This window comes from Balaenoptera musculus, chromosome 4 (genome assembly GCF_009873245.2).
Source record: "Balaenoptera musculus isolate JJ_BM4_2016_0621 chromosome 4, mBalMus1.pri.v3, whole genome shotgun sequence".
Lineage (NCBI taxonomy): Eukaryota > Metazoa > Chordata > Mammalia > Artiodactyla > Balaenopteridae > Balaenoptera > Balaenoptera musculus.
The window spans coordinates 50,277,923-50,298,659 of NC_045788.1; the positions used below are offsets into that span (position 1 = coordinate 50,277,923).

General features: G+C 40.5%; 1 protein-coding gene across 4 annotated transcripts in view; it reads left to right on the forward strand.

Moving 5' to 3' along the window:
* The window catches only part of FNDC3B (fibronectin type III domain containing 3B), a 350,696-nt gene extending 334,691 nt beyond the window's left edge, over positions 1 to 16,005 (forward strand). For all 4 annotated transcript variants that reach the window (XM_036850413.1, XM_036850412.1, XM_036850415.1 and 1 more), the window contains 3 exons: positions 175 to 341; positions 2,899 to 3,026; positions 12,666 to 16,005. In XM_036850413.1, the coding sequence (XP_036706308.1) occupies positions 175 to 341; positions 2,899 to 3,026; positions 12,666 to 12,977 (607 nt within the window). In that variant the 3' untranslated portion in view covers positions 12,978 to 16,005. The remainder of the gene's footprint in view (positions 1 to 174; positions 342 to 2,898; positions 3,027 to 12,665) is intronic.
* Positions 16,006 to 20,737: the final 4,732 nt, after the last annotated feature.

Consider the following 20,737-nt stretch of genomic DNA (forward strand, 5'->3'; position numbering starts at 1 on the left):
TGTAAGCATATATTAGACATTAAACTTAACAGTAACATAGCAACTGGTTGATTATTAATTCAGATGGTATGGAAAGCATTTACCAAGCTGGTCTAATCTGTTCCACATTTGTATCATAATTTCTTGTCGCTAACAAAAGTTCAAGTGGCTAATGGATTCTGCTCCTTTCTCTAGGTTTATTTCAATCTACAGAGGACCCAGCCACACCTATAAGGTCCAGAGGCTGACAGAATTCACATGCTACTCCTTCAGAATCCAGGCAGCCAGTGAGGCTGGGGAAGGGCCTTTCTCAGAAACCTACACCTTCAGCACAACCAAGAGTGTGCCCCCCAGCATCAAAGGTTTGTGGACCGTGTATTCAGTCATGCTCTTCTGTGAGAGTGAGGAAATGTCGGGATTTAAGAGGAGGAGGCTCGATTCTGACCTTGAAGATGCTCTCCTAATATTTCTCATATCAGCAAGATAGAATCAAAAGAACTTTCTGAAAGAGAAGGTTGAGAAGTGGGTTCTCTAGGGGAAATGAGAGGCCTTAAGGGAGAGGGCTTACCGGTAATGCCTTTTCTCAAGTATGTGTAAATTATTATCACAAATAATTTAATGGTGAGACAGCCTCTTCCCCACGGGGGATAGGTGGACAAAGAAAAGAAGCCGAGCTGAGTGACAGATGTGGGGTTGGGAACGAGGGTGAATTCCCGGTGATGCAGCGCTCATGGCAGTTTACCAGGAGAGGCCTGAGTGTCTCTCTTCAGCGGTCCGCACGCGTCTTTGGATGACTGTGGTGCGTCAGTAGATGAGAGGCTGGTGGAGGCAGCACCCACAGCCTTTCCTCCAGCCCGCAGCTCTCACTGCAAAGCTGTAGCAGTGGCCTGTTCTCACCTCCTGGAGTATTTGTCTTGAGGTTTGTGAATGACTGGTTTACCCTCTGCCCCCTTCATGGGATCAGGGAGCGAGCGAAAGCCACTCCCCCAAGGCTCTCCCTCCACCGGCTCTGCTGAGCCCTCATCTCCCATTTTCAGCCACTGCACAGCCGACTGGCCAAGCCGGGCAGACAGCAACAGGGCAAAGCTGGCTCAGCCCTTCCCACCTAGCGCTGGGCCCAGCCCCAGCCCCTCATGGACTCCTGAGCCTGCGCCCTCCCCTCCCCAGAGTAGTGTGATTCTTGGGAAGGTCCCTGCTGTCTGTCTTTGCTTTATCCAGCTGCTGCCCGAAATGACTGAGGCTGACAGATAAGCAGCCCACCTGAACCAGGTTTTACATGGGGTAAAGTGAGGGTTGGCTGTATTATTTGGGTGACTAGGCAGTGAGCACAATTTGTTAAGAAGGTTCTGTCTGTGTCTGGCCCCAGGGGAAAGGCCATTTGACCCGCTGCTTCCGCACAGAGGCGCTGTATCAGCTACACCAGGGCACGGAGTGCGTTACAGGAGGGTGCGGGGCCTCCAGGGCCTGGGTCAGGGTCTGACCACGGTCTGGTTGCATTCTGTGAAGGTTTCCCATAGTTCCTTTCAGGGCGCTTTATGGTAAATACCTTCCCCCTGCTCCCCTACCCCTCAGCGGTCCAGAAGCTCTCTGGCTTCTTCATGTGACGAAGATAACTGGTATAAATGGATGTACACTTGCTGGGTCACTTGGGCGGTAAATGCCCTGGCCCTTTGGTGTAGCTTCGCCTTTCGGCTCTAACAGAGGAGATTCCTGAGCACGCTGTGGCTGATAGGTTTGTTGTTGTAACAGGAAGGTTTGCCACGTTTACCAATTAGCTAAATAACTTCAGGGGTCTTCCCAGCACTACCTTTGCCTCTGGAAATGATTACTGGGGGAGATGCATTTTGTGGAAAACACACCACCAACCTGATAGCCCATGCAGGTCGTGGTACGTTTTCTTCCGGAGGACAATGTCCTCCACTGCCACACGTCAGGTCTTCTCCGCTCACGCTTAGGTTCAGGAGATTGTCTTAGCCGGAGGACTGTTTAGTCTGATGAGATTATTTAGTTTTCCATAAATTGCAGTTTTGGCCAACTAAGACAAACCTTTTTTTTAAGACAGCTTTTATTTTTCTGAAACAGCATTGTACAGAATTGAAAGTAGAAACAACTGCCTCTAAAGAATTCATGTAATTAGAAAATAAAAATAAGGGCATTCAGCAAGAGCAGTTACACATGCTAGTTACAAAATGGAAAAATGTCAGATGTTGAATTAAGCTGTAGAGATACAGTATAAGCTGTAAGAAAATATTTTAAAATTCTACAACATGTAAGTGCTTTGCTGCAAACTAACATAATTTCACTTTAATCTGGAATGATGAGTCCAGTAGGTAAAAAATAAACTAACAAATATAAATGTAAGATAACTTTTAAAGGCTAACCTCAAATGCCACCTGCTCCTCAAACCTTTCTTAGACTCTCACACGGATGTGACTTCCTTCCCCTGGAACTCCCCAACATTTTGTTTGTACCTCTCGTTTTAATCTGCCTTACATTTATGTTGGTTTGTACTTGTTTCATACCTTTCTCTCCCCTTCCCTCAACTAGATCTTCATTTCCTTGAAAGCAGTATTTATGGTACCTATTTCTGCATCCCCCAAAGAACCTAACACGGGGCTTAATCACAGAAGGTGCTCATTAGCCATCAAAAAAATAACAAAAATGCAACCCAGGCCAGACAGCTATTAATAGGACAGTGAGCAAAGGGTTCTTCGCCAGTGGCTTGCTAGGCACGGAATGTCTTCTCTGTGTAAAGGGTACCCTGCTAGTTTTCTAGGAGGCTGGGCAAATAAACTCCCCTCTCAGGGTGGGCACAAGCATTCTCTCTCTCTCTCTGGGTTCTCACTAATATTACTAAAATATTGACTATTCGTATGATACTTTGAATTTTGAGCTTGGATGTGTGGATTTGTATTTCAGCACCTCGAGTAACACAGTTAGAAGGAAATTCATGTGAAATTTTATGGGAGACGGTACCACCCATGAAAGGCGACCCTGTCAACTACATTCTGCAGGTATTGGTTGGAAGAGAATCTGAGTACAAACAGGTAAGAACCAGCGTGCGTGGCACGTGCGTGGCCTATCGGGGTCAGGCTGGCTCCTTGCCTCTGCCTTTGCGGTGAATAATTTAGTAGCCAGTGAACTACATTTTTCTCAAAATCGGTCATAGAAACTGCCTCACATGTACCCATTACCTAATTCTTTAGGGTACAATAGCTCTGGCTTACATTTTATTTTGTATGTGGTGGTATTCTTAAATTTTCAGTTCCACAAGCATAATCTTGTGAAGGGTTTTAAGTTCTATATTTGTATTTGATATTCGTATGTATTGAAAACTAAAGTGCCAGTGGTTTTACTTTATAGGGAAGTAGTGTCAACCTAATTACTAAAGCCCATGTCTGTTTGCCTTTTTTATGGAAGTTATAATTGAAGGATAAGGAAAATGACCTATCAGCCCTTGAGGCCTGTGATTCAGAAGCTCTGGGTCACTACTTGTCACCCTTTAAGGTGCATAGGATCACCTGAGAATCTGTTAAAAATTCAGATTCTGATTCAGTAGGTCTGGGGTCGAGGTTCAAGTTCCCAGGTGACATTGATGTTGCTGGTCCATGGATCATGGTTTGAGTAGCAAGGCTGTACGGTTCACATGATAGACCCATGCAAGAAAGAATGTGATTGGAATATAACCCGATAAAGAATTTGGGTTTATCATTCTTGACACCCTTTTTGATCCTAATTCTTCCAAAGCCACACATTATCTTGTCACTGGATGTGAAAGATTCAGATACTCTGTGGCTTTCCATAACGTTCCCAGGAGCCTAATAATTATGTGAAATCAGAATATAACATTGTTACTCCATTAGAAAAGCTGAGGACCCATTCCTTACCAGCACTTTTTTTTTTTTTTTTAATTTATTTATTTATTTTTGGCTGTGTTGGGTCTTCGTTTCTGTGCGAGGGCTTTCTCTAGTTGCGGCAAGCGGGGGCCACTCTTCATCGCGGTGCGCGGGCCTCTCACTGTCGCGGCGTCTCTTGTTGTGGAGCACAGGCTCCAGATGTGCAGGCTCAGTAGTTGTGACTCACGGGCCTAGTTGCTCCGTGGTATGTGGGATCTTCCCAGACCAGGGCTCGAACCCGTGTCCCCTGCATTGGCAGGCAGATTCTCAACCACTGTGCCACCAGGGAAGCCCCCCTTACCAGCACTTTTAATAGGGGAGTGCATTTATGTCAAACTCAAGAAGGTGAAGAGAAATGCCACCTGCCTTCCGAATCATTAACATAATTTGCGAACACTTCTTTGTATTCAACTATTGAGGCTCCAGATACACAAAACAAGTAGAAAATAATTTGATTCAGAGTTTTTGTTAATTTGCTGGTTAATATTCCTCGTATTATAATAATAAAGAATACTTGTAAATAAAAATGAGTAAAAAGAATCAAAGAAAATTTTAGTAAATTTTACTGTACTTTGTTAATATGAAGTGCCAGATAAAAGAATGAATTGCTTTAAGCACATTTTGCAAAAACTTGTTTTAAACATGACAGGCACCACCAGTATTGATTAACACTTTGGATGATTTCACCAGTTTCCATCATTCCTCTGAAATAAGAGCAAAACCACTCTTGTTTCCTTTCACCTTACAATCTCGTTTTATACAGCATATTTCACTTCACAGTCAGTAATTTTACGTGTGCAGTTGTTTCACCTTACCACCAATATATTACTGGTTTCAGAGTCTCAGCGCACATGAAGAGCAGAGGATTTTCCCTGCTAGATTCAGTCATCTTTAACACCAGTAGCATAGCAATGTAACAAATGGCTAAAGATGAAATGTTACCAAATTTTACAACATATCACTTGACACTTAACAATATTCACTTCCCAGCAGTACATTCATTGCATGTTCATCGTTGTATTTTATAAACCTTTTATTCCACCACCATGCTTTTCCAACCTGTTCTTGGAAAAAATGTTCTGCTTCTCAAAGCACACTGATTGTTGATTTACATTGAAAAAGCATTGTTTACCCAATATCTGTACATTAGGCATTGCCAGAATATAGGTTAATCCATTCATAAATTAGATTTCACTGGCAGATTGGCTATTTTGAATCTTGCTATTTGTTTAATGTTACATATTTTGTCTCACGAACATACAAATACTAATACACAATTACATATATGCTTCAAAATATATTTCTTATTGTAAACAGCTATAAATAAGAGTTTCTTGTTGAAAGTAGGTGAAAACACAGTACACCAGGGCGGGCTCAGTAGCTGGGGAATTAGCATTCTTCTCGTAACCGTGTGTTTCCTGCATTTACCAAGAAATGATTAAGGCAGGTAGTGGTACTTGAAAAGCCAGAGTTGAGTCAGGGACAATTTGTACTGAGTTTTTTGCTTCTCCCTATTCAATAAACATTAACTTAAACATGATGTTTTGAGTACTTCATTCAGTTGTTCTGGACACGAGATAGGGAATGAAATCTATTTATCTTATGTGTGCAGAGTAATGGTTAAAATAATTATAGTCCAGAGATAACAGGCTTTGAATTCATAGAGGCAAAGCAAAAGAAAATGAGAGGTCATCAGTGCAGAGCATACACCACGGCAGAGCTATGGGCTTAGAGGAAGCACTGTGTATACTTCAATTACAGCGCTAATCAGGCAGGATCCACTAATGTGTGGGCTTGTGTTATTCACTTTTATTTTCCCAGGACTGGCACATAGCTAGGCACTCAGTAAATGTTTCTTGCATGTGTGAAAGAGGCAGTTTCACAGGAACAGGGTGATTTATACTTGCAGTGGTGAGAATCAGTAAACTTCACCATAGGGGGGATTTAGAAGTGATGTTTGTAACTGAGGTGAAAAACATCACGCATAATAGAACAGTGTCCTTCTGTTCCCCTAGCTCAGTTTTACAGGCGACATATGGCAAGGGCCAAGTCTTTTCTGATATTTTGCTGGAAACATTGACTTTAACTCTGTAATTAGCTTTCTTTCGTTGAGCTATCATGATGTGGGGCGAGCATCTGGTTCTAATTATGAGACAGTCTATTAACTTAAAGTATTAAGTCCTCACCTAAAGTTTTACTCTGTATTAGAATGCATGCATATATTGATTTGGCTTTTCTGCCATTTAAAAAACCTTTCAAGCACAAGCTTTTTTCAAGAAGCTTAAAACTTCTTTTCAAACAAACTATTAATTGTAAAGCATTCTTAAAAAGAATGAAAATTGTATGTATATGCAGGTGACTGATTTTTTTTGCCTCACAAGACAGAACATAAACAGTTTAATATATACATAAGAATGTAAAGCGAAATGATTCACATTCATATCCCTGTTCAGACAGCAATGATTTTTACATAAAGTATTTAAATATAAACACTGAAGATGAGAAAAGGGTAACAAACTGCAAGAAATTATTAGCTATTGGAAGTCAAAATTTGTGACAAATTATTAATATTGTTGGTGCTCAGATTTGTTGCATTATGAAAACCTTTGAAGCATCTGAAAATTTATAGAGCTCCACCTTTAACTTGACGGCATCTCTGTATAAATTTATTTTTATTTTGTATCATTTTTAGAATATAGTATTGGGATGTGTATTGATTCTTTGTGGTATCACACAAGTTACTGTGAAGAAAGATCTTCTCTTGACCTTGAGAGAACTATTTTAAAGACTTGGAGCCTACATATTTTTTTAATAGTTTGTGATTTAATTCCCTAACACAGAAGTTAAATAGGCTGTGACTGTCTTATTGCACATTTTCTTCATCTTTGTGTAAATAAAGGGTCAAATCCAAAGCAAAGTAAGAATAGATCAAGGAGGGAATATTTAAAAGCTATCATTTGTCTTGCTGATTCTTAAATTTTTTAGGTTTATAGGTCCGTTTAAGTATCTGATGAAGGATATGACCCGTTCTGTCAGAAAAATATTCATGCACACATCCATTTTAAATTGCATATGAAACAAATTTATATTCAGTTTCACGGCGTTCAGGTGTAGGGCCCCTGGTTCATTGAGAAACTGTTAGGTGCTGTGCACTGTGAGGGCTGCCTGGCGTATAACAGAACAGCATAGTCTGTGCTCTCAGAGCTTCTGGGCCCATTGGGGTGGAAACAGCGTGCCCCCAAGAAGCAGTTCAGTAACAGTACCTTTGCCTGTCCTCTTTGGCTCAGGAGCGACAATTCCTGCCCAGCATTGCACCTTCTACAGAGGAAGTCTGCAGGTTAGTGAATTCCCACTGTAGCTGGGGGGCAAGGGAGGTGAAATCTGCCTTCTGTAGTCATGTGATACTGGAGGAATTAATTCACCTCTCTGAGCCTCAGCTGTCTTGTCAAAGTGGAGGTGCTAATTCTCTGCCTCAGGGTTACTGTGAGCGTCAGATCTGTTCAGTCATGAGAGGGCGCTGTGTAGATGGCAATGCTGGGCAGTTGTGTCTCCCTCTCCAGTTCCTGGGAGAAGGATGGCATTAGTAAAGAGGTGCAGGCGTTGGCCCAGATCCCAGCCTCCAGCAACCTCCCCCAAAGGCTCTCTATTTCGAAGGTTTCAACTACACAGCATGTTACTCTGAATTAAGGGTCACTGATTCTTCATTTCGATTATCTGGGTATTACTTTAAATCCTCTCATTTGGAACAAACATGTCAGAATTACTTTAAAATATATTGCACATCAAATCAAGGACAGAAATAGTCTGTAAAAATAATATTGTTTGTATACTTACTGTGATATTATGATTGGTTACTTCAATAAAGATAATCTTAAATGGAACTATGCCTTTTAAATTGGGTTGAGGCAGGAGGAAGAGCCTGTAATGGTGCCCCTGTCAAAATGAATGAAAACAAAGGGATAAGAGGCACGGCCTGCCGCCCTGCCATGGCGAGAGGCACAGTCCCATGAAAAGTCACCTCAGCTGTGCTGCAGGCCTGATGACCTTACTGATTTTGCGATCGCGTGGCTGTGATTATGTCCACAAAAACAAATCAGTTATCGCAAACCTCAGGAACCAGAATCCTCAGGAAATGGAGTATCGGGATTGTTTTAATTTTTCCTTAACTAAGATCCAAAAGGCTTAATAAGCATTGTTGACTACTGTCAATACACTGAAAACAACTCAATCCTTGTTAACGATTCCATTTTGTATAATCATGGCTGTACCTGTTCTAAACTCTGTGGTTTGTGTGCGGGTTCTGATACTTAATGTTCACATGTACTTGCTTCTGGTAATTTTCCTCTCTTTTCAAACAGTGTGGTATAAGCATATCTACTCTCAAGTATTTAAGGGTTCTAATTAGAGAACATTCACTGAGCATCTGCTTTGTTAATAATAGCCATTGTGCTGGTTGCTCTGGAGATAATAGAACACAGTCCCATACTCAATATATTTATCATATATATACTTTTAAAGATAATATTAACATTGTATTGACAGTGCTTGTGAAAAGGGGGAGGTCTTCTAATTAAAACAATAAGAATAGCTAAAAGAAAAACATATTTACAAATTATAGCCCAACTTTCGATTGGACTTGTCATTGAGGAAGTTCCCTTCCATTAGATATTCATTTTTCCTTCACTAAGCTTTTTGCTTAATGGTTATGAGAAAAGTAGCACTCCTTTGCTTTCAAAATATCAATACATTTTTAGGGATCTTTAAGGAGTTAGAGTTGGGAAGTACCATCAAAATTAATATATAAAGTCTATGTTCAGGATTCCATGAATTGGGTTTCTGGGAAATTAAATATACTTCTGAGCCAACTTTCTTAGAAGGAGCTAGCCATGCAAATTCTGGAAACCATAGAAATCATTTAATACTAGATATAAATGATCATTTATATCTACTTTCCAAAAGTCTCTCAAACATCTGTAGGGATAGGTTATTAAGTGATTTTCAGCCATGAGGTCATTGTTTGTTTGGCATAAATTAAGAGGCCATGTCACAGAAATGCTGCCCAAGCCTTTCCTTGGCACAGACTGGGCTGGGGAGCTGCTTTCCATACGTCATATAGGAAAGGCAGTGCTTTCCTTCTGGGGCAGTGGGACCCAGGGTGGGGTGATCTGGAAGTGTTTCATGGAAACACCAGGGAGGCTGTGGGACTCCCTGGGAAGACAAAGTCAGAAGGTCAAGAGAAGTGGACCTGGTATCAACACCGTAGTCATTCGATGAGGACTGAGGTGGGGAGGACGGGTTCCACCAAAGACGTGGAACCAGTGGAGCTGGAGCAGTTCCACTGGTGAGCCAGGGGTGATTGAGTTAGATGTGGGCTCTCGTCTGGGGTCTACCACTACCCTTATTCACCTGAGACCTTGAGAAATGAACAGCTTTCTGATCCTCAGTTTTATCATCTCTAAAATGGGAGTAATACTCACCTGCCAGAGTAATCAGGAGGATTAAATTTGATAAAGATGACTTATCTCCAGTATATTCCTTTCACAAAGCATTTTTCACATAGTTTCTCATTTAATACTCAATCCCCCTTGGGGTTAAGTTAGGTACTGTAACTGTCCCCATGTTAAAGATGAAAAAAAATAAGGCTCAAAGCTGTTACTTGCCCGAGGTGACAGACCTAGAAAGGGCCAGAGCAAGGACTTAGACCTGGAATCCTGATGCCAGTTCCTGGTCCCGCACTTGAGAAGAATCTGCCCAGTGCCTCCCAGTGGCCAAGCAGACTAGACCCAGTTCCCCGGGGTTGCACAGAAGAGCTCCAGCAGCTACAATATTTCACCCTTCGATAAGGGTAAACATTCAAGAGGTGAGGCCTCCAAAAGAAATGATGAAAGAGGTGTATCAAGAAACCTTGCAGCTAAGGCTTAGATGGCAGCTTTTCTCCAACTCCATAAACAGCCTGACATTAACTTATCACCACCATAGAGACAGAACAGATTGTATACCTGGGCCATTGCAGATAGGAACCCAAAGCTCAGATGGCAAAGGGATTGGTAGTATGCTGGTCCCAAAGGTTGCAAATCATTCCCTTCGTGAATGGTCCCAACAGTTTCGAAGAAAAGACTTGTCTTGGAAAATACCAACTTGAGCATCTAAATTTGGGAAATTAAGAACATTCACAATGAAAAGGTCTCTTTAAAGAAGAAAAAAGTGTACACTATTGTTTTCCTGAGACCACCCACATGTTGGGAGATAATTCAAAGACAGTGCTCTCATGGTGTAGTCTGAACTCCTGAATGGCTTGGGGCAGTCACCATGACAACGAGCTCATCTTAAAATATCCATTTAACTAACTCACCATTGGAACAGTGACCTATGAGAAAGGAGTGGCCTCTCAGGATCGCTGGGGGTTTTCTTACAGTTCTTTTGTTCTTGGTTGCTCCGGCCCAGTTCTGTCTGTAACCCCAGTTGCTGAGACACATGCCACAATCTTTAAAGAAACAGAGTAACTCACCAGGAGGAACGTGCTTCAAATCTTATAAAGGAAAATATGAGAAACAGAATTGGTTTTCTGGGGCTTAATCACTAAACAGAAGTACAGTAAAACTCTTAAAGTCTACTTCTAAAGTTTGAAAATGGGGGAGGAAAAATCTTAAAAAGGCTGAATATCAGGTGAACGCTGGAAGTCCGATCCCTTTTCTAAACTGTGATCCTCTTGCTGTCTTTCAGTTTGCTCAACACTAAGTGAGTGGCCAGTGCACTTAGGTTCTCTGGTACCATGTCCTGCTTCTTGTAGAAGTTTACGTGCCAGGCTTTAGAAACACTGAATGTTTGTAGATTCCCACTAACTCTCTTTAGCTGGAGAGTATTTCAGACAAAGTTGAAATTGTTGGAAATACTCTGTTTTCTAGGGAATTTGTATTAATGGGCAAAATTCACAGCTTTACTTAAGGTGGCCTGTCACTAGGTTGAAAATGCCCCTGTCCACTTTTAATCACTGTATTTTAAGAATATATTTGGAGTTGTTTTTAAGTTCTAAATAGTAGTAGTAGTAATAATAGCTAACTTTTTCTCTGCACTTACCCATGTACCGGGCATGTTTTAAGCACTTTACAGAGGCTAACTCGGTGCCACTCAGCTACAAAGTGTTCAGTTAATTTTACTTTCTTGTTTATTTCATCAGCCAAATCTCTTTACTGATTTGGTTGAGTTCCAGCTAGTTTTTTTCCTATCTCTATTTCATATAAGACGTGGATTTTTATGTAATTTTAAGGTGGTTATCATTTCCTCTGAGTGTTTCGAGGATCAGTACCACTTTGATTGAAGAACCATGTGAGATCTCCCTCTACCACCCTCCCTCAAAGATACCTGTTTTCTTCAGTCAACTCCGAGGTTGATAATCTCTAAGTAAACTGGTAGATTGCAAGTCGTCATAGTAGTAAGCCTCATGGTGATTATGTCAGTGTTAACAAAGGGGAAGAAAATATCCTAGATTCTTAATGGAAGAAGGACCGGTCGGTCAAACAGACAGGAAACACTTAAGACAGACCATTAAATTAATTAAATATTAATTTGTGATAAATAGGACTGCATCACAAAATTTCTTAAGAAATGATTAGGCAAGACACAAAACTGGGAGAGAACATTCACAACACATCCCCGACAGAGAACTTACATCCAGATTAAAGAGCTACCACAAACAAAAGCAAACAAACTGAAAACAGGCAAGACAGTTGAACGCACTCCCCATAAAGGAAGGTATGTGAGTGACCAAATGAGCACATGAAAAGGGGGGAAACACTCTCAGGCATCAGGGAAGTGCAGCTGAGGTACCATACTCACCCATTTGAATGACTGACAGTAACAAATGTTGGTGAGGGTGTGGAACAACTGGAACTCTCATGCTTAGCTGGCAGGAGTGCAGAGGGATGTGCTTGGGACAGCTTCCTGATGCAGTTAGATGTAGACTTATACCCAGCCCTTCTGCTCCTAGGTATTCACGCAAGAAAAAGAGAAACTTAAGTCCTCAAGATCTGTACAAAAATGTTCATAGTACTCTTCCTATATAAAAACTCCAAACTGGAAACAGTGCAAATACTTGTCAAAAAGCAAATGGATACATCAAAGTATAGGCATATGATAGAGTACTTATTCTTCAGTAAAAGGAACAACTACTGAATCGATTACGTGGATGAATCTCGTAGGCACAAGAGAGTGCGTAGTGTTTGATTGCATTTGCATGAACTTCTAGAGTAGGCAAAACAAATTACAGAATGAGAAGTCAGAATAGTGTTTACCTCTTAGGGGTGGAGGTGGGCTGTCTTGATGGAGTAGTGTTAGATGGTGTAGTCAGTAGTCAAAGAATCATTCAACTGAGACTTTGCACTTTATTTCTATAATTTGTTTTTAATTGTCTGCGTTAAAAAATATTAATTCTTTGCAGCAAGATCAGAGAGCCCTTTGTATGAATTAAGTCATCTGCTGATTTATAGCCTAAATTATTAAAATTTAGCTAGATGCATCATCATTACTTGTATCAGCTGCATTTCTGGTCAGTGCCTGATCTCCTGTCAATAGCAGAGTCACTGAATTTATTTTATTTTATTCAGAGTGGGTCAGAATACTTTACAGATGAAATATAGACTGGGACAAATGCCTCTCCATGTACTTTTTGTTGTTGCAGAGTTCGCATAAACCAAGCCAGGTCTACAAGGCCCCCAATGTTATACAGTTATTACTTTAGGGACCACAATGTTGTTATAAATTTATTGACCAGGACTTTTCTTTTTCTTGAAGGTGTACAAGGGAGAAGAAGCCACATTCCAAATCTCAGGCCTCCAGACCAACACAGACTACAGGTTCCGCGTGTGTGCGTGTCGTCGCTGTTTAGACACCTCTCAGGAGCTAAGCGGAGCTTTCAGCCCCTCTGCGGCTTTTGTACTACAACGAAGTGAGGTCATGCTTACAGGGGACATGGGGAGCTTAGATGATCCCAAAATGAAGAGCATGATGCCTACTGATGAACAGTTTGCAGCCCTCATTGTGGTTGGCTTTGCAACTTTGTCCATTTTATTTGCCTTTATATTACAGTACTTCTTAATGAAGTAAACAAACCCAACAAAACTAGAGGTATGAATTTAATTAATGCTACACATTTTAATACACACATTTATTCAGATACTCCCCTTTTTAAGCCCTTTTGTTCTTTGATTTATATACTTGTTTTACAGATTTAGCTAGGAAAAAAATATCAGTGTTTTGGTGCACCTTTTTGAAATGCAAAACTAGGAAGAGGTTAAACTGGATTTAAAAAAAAGAAAAAAAAAAAAAAAGAAGCAAACCAGATACCAAAAGCTAGCTTACGTTTTCTTTTAAAATTTTCAGATTTGCCTCTATTCTGTTTTCACTGATGTCTTTTGCAAGCCTTTGATTTTTTTTTCCATGTCACCATTTAGTAATTTATATTCACCTGTCACTTCTTATGTCTTGATCATCTGTACCTGTGAACATGAATCACAGTGTGTGTAGTTACAGGGCTAGGATTTCAGTGTTGTCAGAGTATCACCACACAGCAACCACACACAGAAGATGTGTTCACTCAGATAAGGCTGCCCTAAACAACCATTTTGTCACTCAGTTATTTAACTGTGTTTAGCTCATTGAGATCAAAATGTGTACTTTAAAATGTTTTAATAATCTGTATTTCTTATGATTTTAACACTATGAGCTGCCTGTCTAAGAAATCAAGTAACCAAAATGCATCTATAAATTATGGAGCATTGTAGATTTTACCACATCAATTCATAGCAGTAACTTTTCGAGGGCATTGTGCAATAGTTAGTTGTTTCCTTGTTCAGCTATTTTAAAAGCTGCTTTAACTTGTTTGTCTGTCTTTGTATATAACTACTTCTGATCTAATCACTAGAGTTATTATATTCTGTTATGTTTGACCAGAATTATATGACGAGAACTGGTGACAGTTTAGTGCCTCTGCCCATTGTCCATGACTTACACTAATTGTGATCAGTCTTCTTACACATCAGCTCATTATTTTTGAAAGATTTGCCTTTAGGCTATTCAGTGAAGTATCAGTGAAGTGATTGAATTTCAGTAGCTTAATTCAGTGCACATAATACTAATCTAACAGCAGGTGAAAATTGATAAAGCCCAAAAGAGTCATCTAAATTTGTAGTTCCTATTTTTGTGGGGTTGACCTGGCCATGTGTGGAGAGGGAATGGTATTTGGTGGTAATAAGCACAGGGTGTTTGGGGGGTCAAGGAGCCTAGATTATCTCCCTGGATCTGTCACTAACTTGCTGCGTGATCTGAACACGTCACTTTACCTCTCTGTGCCTCAGTTTTCCCATGCATTAAAAATAAAAAATAAAATGGGGATTCTAATGTTGTAAGTGCTTTGAGATCCTTGATCTATAGGTGCTATTGGAGTGCAAAGTGTTACTCTTGCATGTTTATTCTGAGTCATGAGATAATCAATTTTAACCCAAAGTCATTGGATTATTTATATGAAGTCCATAATGTTCGCGTACCTCAGGGACATTTAAGAGTTGGAGGTGCAAATATATTCCAAAAGGGTGCAACAGACACAGTGTATCCCCTGCTTCTGTTTTTGTATATTTTGCTACTTGGTTTTTCTTGATCATAGCTATTTTGTGCTTGATCTTTATTGTCTAAGATGCAGTATCCTGTACTAGCTTATAATATTCCCATACCAAAGTCATGGGGAAACCAACATTATTTTGTTTTTGGTTTATTTATACTATATTCTGCATACAGTACTTTAAATGCCAATTACAGTGCAATCTTTATTTATTGTAAATTTTTTAAATGTACTTATGTACTAATTTTCCCTTGTAGCATGTTATTTTTTTGTGTTTTATACTTTTGTAATTTTAGGTCAGTCTCGTTCCTCGGCAACATCTGTAGTATTGTCATTCTTCTGACATTTTCTTGTGTTTTTAAAGATAAAGAGCATCTAGTGCATTAAATGCCAAAAAAAATCCATTGTCAGCGATTGAAACGTTTACATGTACCCAAGAAAAACATAATCATCTCTTGAAAGAAAGTGCTAAGATCAATGAATTATTCTGTGTGCCTACGTTGATGTAATAAGTACTACTAGAAAGTTCTGTATTTTGTTATTGACTAGAATAATTAGTTTAATTATTAGCCTTGCAAACTGTTGGCATCAAGGTGAAATTTTTTTGCCAAAGTTCTGGCCTTCCAAAACTCATCCCTCTATTTAAATGTGTATTATGATCCACTGTAACACTGCATCTGCATTTTCGGAAACAATCTCATGCAGGTGTTTTGGGGAAAAGGCATTTCTTAAGCAATGAAGATTCAACTGAGTACGAAAACCCTGTCTTCAGGAGAAAAAAAAAAGTCCCTTTTTTGGAAACACTTCAGAACTGCTGCTATAAAGAAATTCTCTGAATTGGTTGGAATTTTTTTAATGAAATAATACTTCAAGCCAAAATTGCTATGAATATTTGATCTTTGAGATTTTCATACTATCTATCTGTTTAACCACCAGAAAGCTGTTGTGTGTGAAACACTAGCTGACGGCACTTTATTTTATTGCTCTCCGTTATTCGGTGTCATTATAATCCCTTCAGTCAAAAAGTTATTACACTATCTGGCACTGTTTTCTATCACAAATATGTATATGTGATATTGATATATAACTATATATATATTGCCATTACACATGAACAATAAAATAAAGTGTTATGTTAACCTTCTCTCTTTGCCCTTTTGCAATATGTAGGAACGAGTGAGTGGCTTTCTGATGCTCTATATGTCAAACTCCTCCCTGGCACAAGAAATTCCAGTCGTGTGAAGCAAAATGCCCTTTGTCCTCAAAGAAATTGTTTAAAAAGAAAACAACTTTTTAAAAAGATTTTTTGCATATTACCTGCCTTGTTCTTATCAACTTGAAATGTTGGCATTTTCTAACCGTGTTTTGTTGGCTACAGTAATTCAGTATTCCTGTCAAAATTGAAAAGTGCCCTAACTGAATGTGTTTGAATGTTATCCTTGCACAATTCTTTAAATTGAAAGACAAAATGTTTTACCTCACTGTTGGACATACATTCCAAGCTTTTCAACTTTAGGAGAAAAAAAAAAAATAATCATATGTTTTCCTGTAAATTTTAGACTATTTCATATACATTGTATTAAAACTGCCATATCAATTTTAATGTATAGATTTTGCAAATACTATGCTATATGTAATACCTAACTGTATCTGTAGTGTATATGTAATATATTTATGCCCAATAAATGTTTTAATTCTTTCTGACTTAAGTAGGGTTCTTCTGCCATGAATAGGATTGCTTTTGTTGTTGTTACTTTTTAAAAACTTAAACCACACCCCAGAAGTTGTAAATTCAAATGCGTTCATAGGCCAGGCAAGTGGCATAGCGCACGGTGCTGGCTGTACCATCTAAAGGGGCAGCTGCCACCCTGCTCCTGGTTGAGGTCCTGCAGGATTGCCACCCACAACCACGTAGGCTGATGTTTCAGAAGTAAAGCAACTACACACCAATTAAAAAAAAAGCAGCAGCAGCTACAAATCCAGATCTCCCTCAATGGGCCAACTAACATGGGATTGCGGACCGTAAAGGCCCATGGGCTGTCAGTTCTTTGTCAGAGTCTGTGGGGATAAAGAGTGTGTCTTTAACTTTATCTATATGCCCAGACTCAGGAGCCCAGGCCTAGCTCTTTTCACTTAGCACCTGGGGTGCACCTTCTCCATGACAGACTCGCAGTTTTGACCTCCTTCCCTCCTCCGGGTCTCATTCAACAACAACAATGGCAATAAGTGTAGTGTTCCTACTAAAGTCATGGTTTCACCCCTGATGATGTTTAGATTGTTTTGCTAGGAATCCCCACTATCTTTTTTTTCCCCTGAGGGAAAATGAATGGGGGAACCGATCGTTATAACTAAAAGCTTTCTTTCTCATAAAGAATGGCGATAATCATTCTTTTGGGTAAAAGTGACAAGTTGAACACATCAACTTTTGCATGCTCCTGACACTCCACTCCTGAAATACAGTAAAGGATTTTTTTTAAAGTCATAACTGGTCTCAACACGAAGAATGGGAATTGTTAGCACCAGAATTTTGGAAACCTGACTGAAGAAAGCTGAATTCTCATTTAGTGGGGGAGAAAATGAGCACCAACTCAATTTATATGCAGAATACACTGCAGGCTCAAAAACGGACAGAAGCGTGTCCCTTTAAAAGGGAGGGTGACGAGGGAGAGGAACCTAAAATAGTATTGGTAGAAAGCTGTTAAAAGTGCCATTACCATCTATAAATCCCTCCCTACTTTCTTTCAGCTGGACAACTGCTCCTCCACCCTGCAGAAACCAAAAGTTTATCCACAGGAGAAGGTAAAATAGACTTGGACTTAGAGACCTTAGAGACCTGGACTTAGAGAATGTTAGTCTTACCGGAAGATGAAGTGGTTCAGCCAGAGCACCCTTTGGTGATCCTTCGCAGCCTTGGCTACACAGTAACACCACTGGGAAGCTTTTCAAAATCCCTATGTTCAGACCCTACACCAATAAAACGAGTATTTCTGGAGTATCAACGTTTTTTAAAGCTCCCCAGGTGATTCCATTGTACAGCCAAGATCGAGAACCACTGTCCTAAGGTGAAACTCCTGGTCAACAATCCTCTATCAGCTTTTTAGTCCTCCAGCTTAGCCAAAGGTAACCTGACATCTGATGAAAGCTGCTAACATGAATGAAAAGTCCAAAGCCAACAACTTGGAAGAATCAGAGGCTAAGGGAGAAGAACCTTCAGAAAATGACCCTATCCCCAGAGAGATGAGAAGAAAACAGTCATCTGTAGACTAAGGGTAAGATGCTGTGGAAGAGGGACACGTGAAGAACCTGGAAACGTTCTTGGAAATTATAGAAACTCAGCAGAAGGTTGGAAGCTGGAATTGAGACTAACCTAAAAAATAGAGGCAAAAAAATGGAAAGATAAGATCAGGATCAGACCAGGACATTCAATATCTAAATAATAGGGACTTCAGAAAGAATAGAAAGTGTAGGCGATGAAGTCTTCAAACATCTGAGTTTCCAGAGTGAAAGGGCACGAGGGAGCTCACCACAGCGGATGGGACTAGAGCCTCTGTCAAGGCACACCATCTTGAAATTTCCAAACAGTGGGACCAAGAGAAGCTCCCCAACACGCTGAAAAACCGGTCACATGGAAGGGCTAGATGTCAGAGTAGATGTGTGCTTCTCTGTAGCAACACTGGAAGCGAGGAATCCGTCAGGCAGGTATGTCACGATTTTGAAAGAGAAAGGTTTCCCACCTGCTTACTCTCAGTCAAGGGTAAAGTATCATGAAGCCATTTTTAGAAATTGGAGCCCTCACAGCTTTGCCTCCCATGCACCCTTCCTCAGGAAGCTGCTAGAGGGTATGCTCTCCTATATGAGTGGATAAACCAAGAAAGAAGCATCCATGGGATTTCGCCTTCAGTGCTGTTCGCGCAGGTCAGAAGTTGGCTCTCTGGCCCTTTGCCTCAGAAGGATTTATGCAGCTTTCATTTTATCCCTTCCCTACCCCCCAGTCATGGTGGGCGAGCACACGCACACACACTCGCACACACTTCCCTCTACAGAGAGAAGACAGAATGACCCTTTTAAACACTTTGCCTTGGGCTAATTAAGCTAACAATTAAATCTGTGTACCGGTACTGGTACCCTTTATTCAGGGTGGTAACTTAAAAAAAGTTCCCACCTCCACTGCTAGACTCTAAGTGCCCCAAAAGCTGGGGGAAGGGAACATGTACCCAGGGCAGCAAGTCTCATTCAGCTCTGCAGCACACAGCATATTCTCTGGCACGTAATAGAAGCTAAAAAAAGGTTTGTTGAATTCAGTTGACTAATTTGGTCGGAAAAGTTCACATAGCAGTGATGAGAGCCATAAGATACTCGCTGCTCCAAACTGTAGTCTTTTGCCACGGTGTGTTATTTTGGGTGCAGTATTTTGATTTTTTAAAAATTATAGTCAATAAATTAAAATGTGGCAATTTCCCACAAAATACTGGGATTCCAGATTCCACTGAAGTTTGAGAGACCCAGCAACTCTAGGTCTTGTTCTGGAATGGTGCTTATGGACAGGGGTGAATAGTAGCTGTCCTTGTTGGTTGGCATTTGCTCTGCACCTGACCACATTTCCCACCAAATCCCAGACATGAATATGGATGATGATGTCTCGTCTAACAGAAGAAAAATTCTTGGCCTTGTTTCCATCAACAGTGAGAAAACGGGGGGCGGGACTTCCAAGAATGATGGAGTGAGGGTGTCTGTACATCTGCTCTTCCACGGAAGCAACAAAAATACTGGCAAAATAAAATTGTCCCGAACGTTCTGAAAACTTTTTTCAGAGCTCCAGAAATTAACCAAATGCTTATAACAATCTGAACCTTGGTAAGAACTGCAGCTTTTGTGGTATTTTAACTCAGTCTACACCCCACACCCTACCCCACCCCAGCTCCACACTAGTCTTGAAAAACAGCAGCCCTGCGACCACTAGAGGGGGCACACTGGGTTTGGAGCACCTCAAAATGGCTCATCCCAGCGCACTGTCACCATCTAACCCGTCTCACAGGCTCTCTGGAAAAGCCCCACTGGCAGGGTGGTTGTACTTAACCTGCCTCAGAGCTCGCTCTGTGGGAAAGCCTTATACCCAGGGCATTTGTTGAAAGATAGTCAGTGCAATTGTTTAACCCTGCAGCCGCTTGAGGCTGCAATACCAGCGGGGGTAAACAAGAGCTGGCCCAAAACTGCAAGATCTGGGGAATGAGGTGTCCTCGGGGGCTTTTAAAAGCTTGCAACATAGTTCTTGGGGTCTAGAAGGCCACGTGCATGTGCAGGGCTGTGTGCATGCCCAGCAAAGACCTGAGAAGGCCCCGATTTCACTTCTGACTGATCCACAGGCCTTGTGCAGTCAGGGAGCGAAGGTTAAGGCAGAATTGTAAATTCCCTGTGCATTGAAGGTGCGCTCCAGCATACAGAGCCCCTTGACTTTGTCAAGAGAGACTGACTGGCTCAAGGCATTTAAGGAAATCTGTGAGCATTCTTTAACTGACCATTAAACACAACAGATATTCTAGTGGCCAGACGCAAAGAAAGAAGTCTGGAAGGATACAATCTGAATTCATAACTTGGATTAACCCTAGTGAGGAGTGGGGAGGTGATGATCAAAGAGAATTTTAGTCTTAACTGTAATATGTTTGCCTTTTAGATGAAAGATGAATTTATGTATTGTGTAATAAAAATTAGTTTTATGGTAAACAAAACCATACAGAAGAAATAAAATTCCTCCCCCTTTTCTGAGCCAAAGGATAAATAAAGATGCTCCTTAATTTTTTCCCCTAGGACGAAGGTACAGATTTTGTTTTCTATCTGAACAAGTTATAAGAGAAATGTGTTCAATTTGGATAAACACAATTTCTTGCAGTCATGAGCCATTGAATGCTTATGATTTTCCACTATAACATTGTTTCCCAAAGTGAGGAGGCATAGAAGATAGCTAAGTGGTTACTGTCAACACCTTTTAAGTTATGTAGTTTTTGTCATCTGGGCTAGGGAAAATTGTAACTAGCATATCAAAGAGAAACATAAGATTAAAGTGGATATTTAAGTTTACAAAAGAAACAGAACAAGTAAATAGTGCAGGTGCTACTCAGATATGGCAGAAATCATAGGGCTGATAAGCAAATGACTAAAGTTTGAGAACAATGCACTGTGGAACCCTGCCTCCTAAAAATACAAATGGGTCTATGCAACACAACACATGTTTTAAGTTAGCGGCTGCAAATAT